Here is a 7809-nt window from a genome sequence, read left to right as displayed (position 1 = left end):
ATTGACTCCAAAGAATAGTTTTCTTGAACTTCAGGAAGCTTCACTTGACAATGGACTTGGAGTTTAGTCTGGTGGGACATGAAGAATGAATAGAAAAAATACACAGTACAACATGGCCGGTGGTGGTGACAGACGGCCACTGATAAAGTGAAAAAATAGCCCAAGACATTGCTACCACACCCAGCTGGTCTTGAGGTCACTTTTTTTTTTTTTCCTTAAATTCTTCCCTTCCAAACGAACATGTTTTTTTTTTGTGAACTGATGCAGGACGGAGACTGTTGGAGCATTAGTCAACGTTGCGATGATCAGTTTCCCATTTTGTTATCGATATTGCAAAACTGTTTACGAAATAACTAAGTTTTAATTTTTTCGTTTCGTTTTTTTCTTCATCCTGTAAGTTTTCTACAAATAGTAAATAGGGAGAGGAGGGAGATGAAGCTGCATATTTTTTTTCTTATTATTTTGATAACTGCTGTGAGGAATCAAAAGGAGCAGAAGTGGGGTGAAATTATGGTCCAACTTAGGAGTCTATCTAAAAAATAACTTTTCAAGTGAAGCACAGATGCCCCAAGAGCACCCTTAAACAAAAAGTTCAGTGTGCCTTCAATATTGTATCTCCTATATCTCCTTGATTGACAGCTCCAGCTTTACAGGAGGGCAGAGATCGAAAACAAGTACGTGGGAAAGTGCACTGAGCTGCTCAGCCGTGCCAAGGGTGCATGGAGCGCCTTTGCTTGGTTTGAACAGTCGTTGTCTGCTGACAGTCCCTATAAATGAGACAGATCTACCTTATCCTGACATGTGTTGAACACACTTAGCTGAGTTCTTCAGAGAAAATGCCAGTTCAGCACATCGCCTCCCTTGTCGCCTTTTGTTTCTTTGCTTTGGCCTGCTCTACTTTTTACATTAGTTATGTTGCGTTCATGTTGGTGCACGCCTGGCTTGTTTAGATTTTACGCTTAAAGGGATTTCTTCCAATATTGTCTTATTGTGTGCATTAAAATGTTAAAGATAACATGGTTCTCTGCCAACGTGGCTCTCCACCTGTTGATTACATCTTTCAGGATGAAAGATCGAGCGATAGAAAACATTAGACCTAGGAATTGCCATGTTTCTAGGTTGGATAAATCACACCGCAAAAAATAGTCTACGTATTCGGAGACCGTGGTATCTATAGACTGAAGAGTATTTACTCTAGGACGGGCAATAGTCTGAGAGCAAATCACCAGGTCACACCTGAAGGTGTATAATCTCTTCCTAGAAGACCTAGTTCTTCCCTGGACAAGTCCACTAGATACAGTAGATTGTTGGCAAGATACTGGTTTTTCCCTTCTAACAGTCTCGCACCCCTACAATCTATTCTAAACTATGCTGTCCGGCTCATCCACCTGTCCCCCCCGCTACTCCCCGACCTCTCCTCTCTGCCAATCCCTTCACTGGCTTCCCATCACCCAACGACTGCAGTTCAAAACCCTAACCATGACCTACAAAGCCATCCACAACCTGTCTCCTCCCTACATCTGTGTGAACTACTCTCCCGGTACTTACCTGCACGTAACCTTCGATCCTCACAAGATCTTTCTCTGCTCCCCTCTAATCTTCTCTTCCCACCATCACATCCAATGATTTCTCCCGTGCCTCCCCCATACTCTGGAATGCTCTGCCACAACATATCAGACTCTTGCTTACCTTGACAAGCTTCAAAAGGAACCTGAAGACCCACCTCTTCCGACTAGCCTACAACCTGCAGTAACCCTCAGTCTGATACAGCGCCGCACAATCAGCTCTACCCTAACTTACTGTATCCTCACCTATCCCCTGTAAACTGTGAGCCCTCGCGGGCAGGGACCTCTATTCTCCTGTACCAGTCTGTGCCTTGTATTGTTTGATTATTGTACTTGTCCCTATTATGTATACCTCTTTCACATGTAAAGCGCCCTGGAATAAATGGCGCTATAATAATAATAATGTTTTGCCCTGAATAATGTGCTAGGGCTTATTTTGCAGTAGGGCTTATTTTTGGGGGAACACTGGTTTGGGGGTAAGTTTACCCCACAAATAAGACAGACATCCCTCCCCCTTGGAGAATCATACTTACCAGACCCTGGACATCTGCGTCACTTCCCGGTTCTCAGCAGGCACTCCGTGCTGGTCCTGGTTTTCTCTCACAGTGGTCCTCCCCTGCTTCCAGCCAGCGGCACTCACGCATAACACACACATACACATTCAGTGATACTGCACTGTGTCCTGCAGACAGCTTAAACTGTGTCACTGTGCACGTGAGGACCTCTGGTGGAATGCATAGATGTGTTCCACCGCAGATCCTTGCGTTCCACAGTGTCTCAAGTCGCTGGAGCAGTCTGATATCACCGGATGTGTGTATGGGCGTTCCACGGCAGGTTCTCGATGCGTTCCACGGCAGGTTCTCGATGCGTTCCACGGCAGGTTCTCGATGCGTTCCACCGCGTCCCAGGTCACCCCGAGCAGTATGGTATCATCGGATGTGTATTTATATGGGTGTGTGTGTGCGTTCCACAGCGTCCCTGTCTGGCTATGTCTTCTTTCTTTTGGAGGTGTCTGCTTTCTTTAATGAAGTGTCTTAAACTTTTTTTTATCTGCATGGACACTGAATCGCAACTAAAGCTTATTTTCTGGGTAGGGCTTGTATTTAAGCCTTACTCTGAAAATGCCAAAAAATCCTTCCAGGGCCTATTTTCGGGGTAGGTCTTATTTTCAGGAAAACACAGTATTTGCTTCTCTTTGGGTCACTTTTCCGTTAGTGGTTCATGTTCTGAACAAAACCTTTTAGATGACCTACGTCTTGCTGAGAGTAATTTATTTCTTTTAGTTTGGTTTGCCGGGCACATTGCCACACTTAATTTACACCCAAGGACGTCTACCACTTAAGTTAAACCACAAATGGATTTTGGAAAAAACTTTTTACAGTTTCTACAACGTGAAAAAGTAATTTTAGAATATTACCGAGTTTTCTATAGGTCTCTATACACAGAATCCGCTGACCGTTTAGTTTGTATAGGGCTTCACGTCTCTCCCCTGACATCTTCTGATAAGGATCAGGCAGTTTAAAGTTGGGTCCCTGATCCTTTTGTTGTTCCCTAGAGATGACCCTCAACCGGAGATGTCATCAGCAGCTTTCGCCACTCTTCTCATTAAATATACTCAACCAAGTCGAATGTCCAGGTGTATGGGGCAGGCAGGAGAGGTTAGGTTTAGTTTGGATGACATCTAAGGTCAACCAAGTCGAATGTCCACGTGTATGGGGCAGGCAGGAGAGGTTAGGTTTAGTTTGGATGACATCTAAGGTCAACCAAGTCGAATGTCCACGTGTATGGGGCAGGCAGGAGAGGTTAGGTTTAGTTTGGATGACATCTAAGGTCTACAGGCACCTTGAGTGGTCTTTGAGTGGTAGAGCATTTTTGAATTGCTGTTTTCTCACAATTTTCGGTTTATCTTGCACACAAGATATATATGTGAAGAAGTAATCTGACTGAGGAAGAAAGGGGGCTACAATGGAGAAAAGCTCAAAGCTTAATTCTCTTTATTCAATTAAAATATTGCTCACACCCCTCAAGTCCAGAAGCACTTCTACAAGTACTAAATCAGGTTTGGCTGGCAAATGTTTTTTTTTTTTTTACGCTTTACATAATCCCTTTGGAAAGTCCACAATTTCAGTACATCTGGCAGCACATGAAATAAAAGTAGGTTTGAAATAATTTGGGAATTAATTAAATCTGTCTTGAATGTAAACGTTGCAATCTAATTTAGGCTAAAATGGCAATAACAGCCTTTCAAGATACCGCTGCCAGTCACAGCTACCGGCTCCATGTGTGGCTAATGAACTTAAAATGCCCTTCTATAGAAAGAATTTGTGGGAAAACTATAATGCTTGAGTTGCTACAAAAATATACTGTTCAGTTCATAAATCGAAGTTCCACGAAATACCTGTTTGAATACCAACCAATGCCAACATACAGCGACGGAATAATAGGTCCGCAAATAAGGAACTCAAATATCAATGCTATATACGTTGTCGGAATAATACGGCTACACAAGATCTGTGGTGGTCGCATCTTTGGAAAATCAGGCCATAAGAGGTGCCCCTATCAGTGGAAATATTGGCATTTGATGTACAGTACAGGTCGTACCTCCAAAAGTCATAGCCACCTCATAGAGTATATGAAGCAAGGTGATTAGAAAATATAATGGTCAACCTCTGAACCCATTTAGCTTTTGACTTCGTAAAGATAAGTCCGTGCTAAGATCTATTGTATTGTACCTTGATTAAAAAAGGCTTATTCTAATTTATAAAAAACTTTGAAAGATTGGACATTTGATTTGTAGGACTCCAGTCCATCAGTTGGGTCAGTATCTTTGACTGATAGGCTATGTGCGCACGTTGAGTTTTGTTCCATGGAAACGCTGTTTTGAACTGCGGTGTTTTCAGTGCCAAATTGCATGCGTTCAGCTTCCCCAGCAAAGTCTGAGAAAGGCGCAAAATCAATGCACACGCTGCATTTGTAAACGCAGCATTTTGGATGCCCACTTGGACTGCATTTTTGTTGCGTTCCGCATGCTTTTTTTGACAAGCAAAACGCAGGTCTTTTCAGTCTCTCTCTGTCAATGTCGGTCAATCTCTGTCTGCGGATGTCGGTGAATCTCCCTCTGTCTGTCGGTCTCTCTCTCTCGGTCGGTCTCTCTCTCTGTCCCTCTCTCTGTCAGTCGGTCAGTCTCTCCCCCTCTCTCATACTCACCGATACCTGATCACCAGCGCGGCGCTGCACGGCTGTCACACTGCTCTGGCGGCTTTTCCTCTTTTGAAAATGCCAGCCGCTCATTATTCAATCTCGTATTCCCTGCTTTCCCCACCCAACGGCGCCTATGATTGGTTGCAGTCAGACACGCTCCCACGCTGAGTGACAGCTGTCTCACTGCAACCAATCACAGCCGCAGGAGGGCGGGTCTGTATCGTGTAGTAAAATAAATTTTAAAAAAAAAACGAGGTGCGGTTCCCCCCAATTTGGATACCAGCCAGAGTAAATCAACATGGCTGAAGGCTGGTATTCTCAGGATGGGGAGCGCCATGTTATGGGGAGCCCCCAGCCTAACAATATCAGCCAGCAGCCGCCCGGAATTGCCGCATCCTTTAGATGCCACAGTTCCGGGACTGTACCTGGCTCATCCCGAATTGCCCTGGTGCGGTGGCAATCGAGGTAATATGGAGTTAATGGCAGCAGCCCATAGCTGCCACTAAGTCCTAGGTTAATCATGGCAGGCGTCTCCCCGAGATACCATCCATGATTAACCTGTAAGTTAAAGAAAATAAACACACACATCCAAAAAATCCTTTTTGGAATAAAAGACAAAAAAAACACCCTCTTTCACCACTTTATTAAAATCCTCAAATACCCCTCCAGGTCTGACGTAATCCACAGAGGTCCCGCGACGCTCTCAGCTCTGCTACATGAAGCTGACGAGCGGTCACAGACCAGATCGCTCTTTATCAGCTCCACGCAGCACCTGAAGTGAGTCGCACGATCAGCGATGAAGTCACAGGTGAGTTGCGGTCTCGGGTGGAGGACTCCAGCTGGCCGCTGGTAACCTGAATGACGGCAGCACTAATCGCGCTGCTCACTTCAGTCACTCGGGATTAGCGGTCATCAGTGATTCATTCACGGCTGACCGCTAATCAGGACGTCACACACAGACAGAGCCGCGGTATGACAATGAAGTCGGGTGAAGTTCACCCGAGTTTATTCGCATCGCGCGACTCTGTGTCTGCTGTCAGCCGGCATGTAGCAGAGCTGAATTTCTGGGGGAACGCTCTGTCAAAAATGCATCCAAAATGCATGGAAAAAGCATCCAAAATGCATGCGTTGTGGATGCATTTTTTTTTTTTTTTACAAACGCAGTGTCCAGTCTGCCAGAGGGTGCGTTCTTTTCTGCACTGCAGAGAACGCAACGTGCGCACATACCCATAAAGAGGAGACCTCCCAATCTCCTAACCCCACGGTATTACTCGTCCATCAGTCAGGTCAGTAATCTGTGACCACTGGAGAGGAGACCTACCAATCTTACCTCCTGGCATTATCGGTCTATCAGTCAGGTCACTAATCTGTGACCACTGGAGAAGAGACCTTTCAATCTTCTTACCTCCAGCTCTTCTTTGGATTAGCTGACTTGCAAAATATTATTGTAGCGTGATGTACACACAACGTTGTACTAGCCAGCTTAATCAAAAGAAGAATTGGGAATGCCAAGAGGTAAGGAGATTCGTGGATCTCCAGTCCAGCAGTCATCAAGTACTGACCTGTTTGATGAACCAGAGTCCTACCAAACAGTTCTCCCATCTCTAATTATCATCTACCCATTGGCATAGCCCTTTGGTCTTCATGGTTTTTAATGGTGGAACCCCCACCGAACTTAACATGTAGACAATTGTCCATTCTACCCATAGGTCCTAGACCATGAGCAGTTGTTCGGCTACTTTTGTCAGTACCATAGACTGTAAATTAAGTGGATAGGGGAAAATGTATCTATGCGCCAATGCTATTTGAATGAGACCCTCTGACTTGCCTAAACTTATAGGAAAAAAATCACATAAGGCTTAAGTTTATGGACCTTTTGTATTAATGTTCCTTTCCTATATCTTTACAGACTTCGAAAAGCCTGTGCTCTTTGGACTATGAAGATGAAGACGATCCCCACCTCAAAACCATCGTCTCCTCCCCCTGCGATTCCAACGACCATATGAATATCATCACTCCTGGCTCAAGCCCCGCCAAGGAGACCCCAGACAGACGAGGAACCGGTCTCATCGGCTGCTCGAGGGAGGTTACCGTGAGCGAAAGCGAGGAAGACCTAAGTGACTGTGAGAGCACCACATTTCCTATAGATTGCGAGGAGCTGGATCTGGAAGAAATAGAGAACAACTGAATCTCTTTGCTTCTGTAGGATAAGACGTCCTCCCTGGTAGATGCGTGCCTTCTGTTGCCATTGACCTCCTTCGAGGAGCTCGTTGGAAAAAAAGAGTTGCGGCTTAGTCACCTGTTTAGTTAATAAAATGGACAAGTCAAAGACTGAGCATTAAAAAAAGTTTCCACTTTGGCTGTATTTGCTGCGCCGCCTAGTATGTGGGGCTATCCGTACAAAGCTAAATAGATGTGAATGTACTCAACAGGTTTCCTATAGCCAGGAGGGGACGGGAAATTGTATCTACAAGTGCTGACAGCGAGTGCCTAAATATATTTTTTTGCTCAATACACGGGGTGGGGGTGGGTGGGAAAGGACTACTACTTTAAGCTAGTTTCGTAATTATATAACCTCACTTTTTGCGGGGTGTGTTCGTCTCAGCGAGTACAATTTGTTTACTTTTGCGCACGTCGCACATACTAGGCTGCTATACGTCAGACAGAAGACAGCAGAAGAGTTTCAAGGAAACGTTTATAAAAAAAGAAAAAAAAATTAAAATACATTGAAAATAATAAAAAAATAGATATTTTTTTGCATTTCTATGGCTTTTACAGTTCTGGAAAAAAAAAAAGCATCTCTATTTTGAAATGAATTTTTCAGAAGGGCATTCTATAATATACAGTCTGTCTGCCGTGATTCGGGTGCAGGTATATGTTCTATTTTTGAAAAAGAGCTTAAAGTTCTGCAGGAAAAATTAAGAATATAAAAGTCGACTTAAGACGTCATCTAGTGTTCATACTTGGTCCAAAATACCAAAATTAACCGCAATTATTATTTTTTTTTTTTTAAATTTATAGTAAGCGGTTACAAAACTACATG

General features: G+C 44.1%; 1 protein-coding gene across 4 annotated transcripts in view; it reads left to right on the top strand.

The window, feature by feature from the left end:
• Positions 1-7302, top strand: part of FAM53A (family with sequence similarity 53 member A) — a 93290-nt gene extending 85988 nt beyond the window's left edge. For all 4 annotated transcript variants that reach the window (XM_075332724.1, XM_075332722.1, XM_075332721.1 and 1 more), the window contains exon 5: positions 6676-7302. In XM_075332724.1, the coding sequence (XP_075188839.1) occupies positions 6676-6954 (279 nt within the window). In that variant the 3' untranslated portion in view covers positions 6955-7302. The remainder of the gene's footprint in view (positions 1-6675) is intronic.
• The last annotated feature ends 507 nt before the right edge of the window (positions 7303-7809 follow it).

This window comes from Anomaloglossus baeobatrachus, chromosome 1 (assembly GCF_048569485.1).
Source record: "Anomaloglossus baeobatrachus isolate aAnoBae1 chromosome 1, aAnoBae1.hap1, whole genome shotgun sequence".
In the NCBI taxonomy this organism is placed as follows: domain Eukaryota; kingdom Metazoa; phylum Chordata; class Amphibia; order Anura; family Aromobatidae; genus Anomaloglossus; species Anomaloglossus baeobatrachus.
This window is presented reverse-complemented; position numbering and strand designations above follow the sequence as displayed.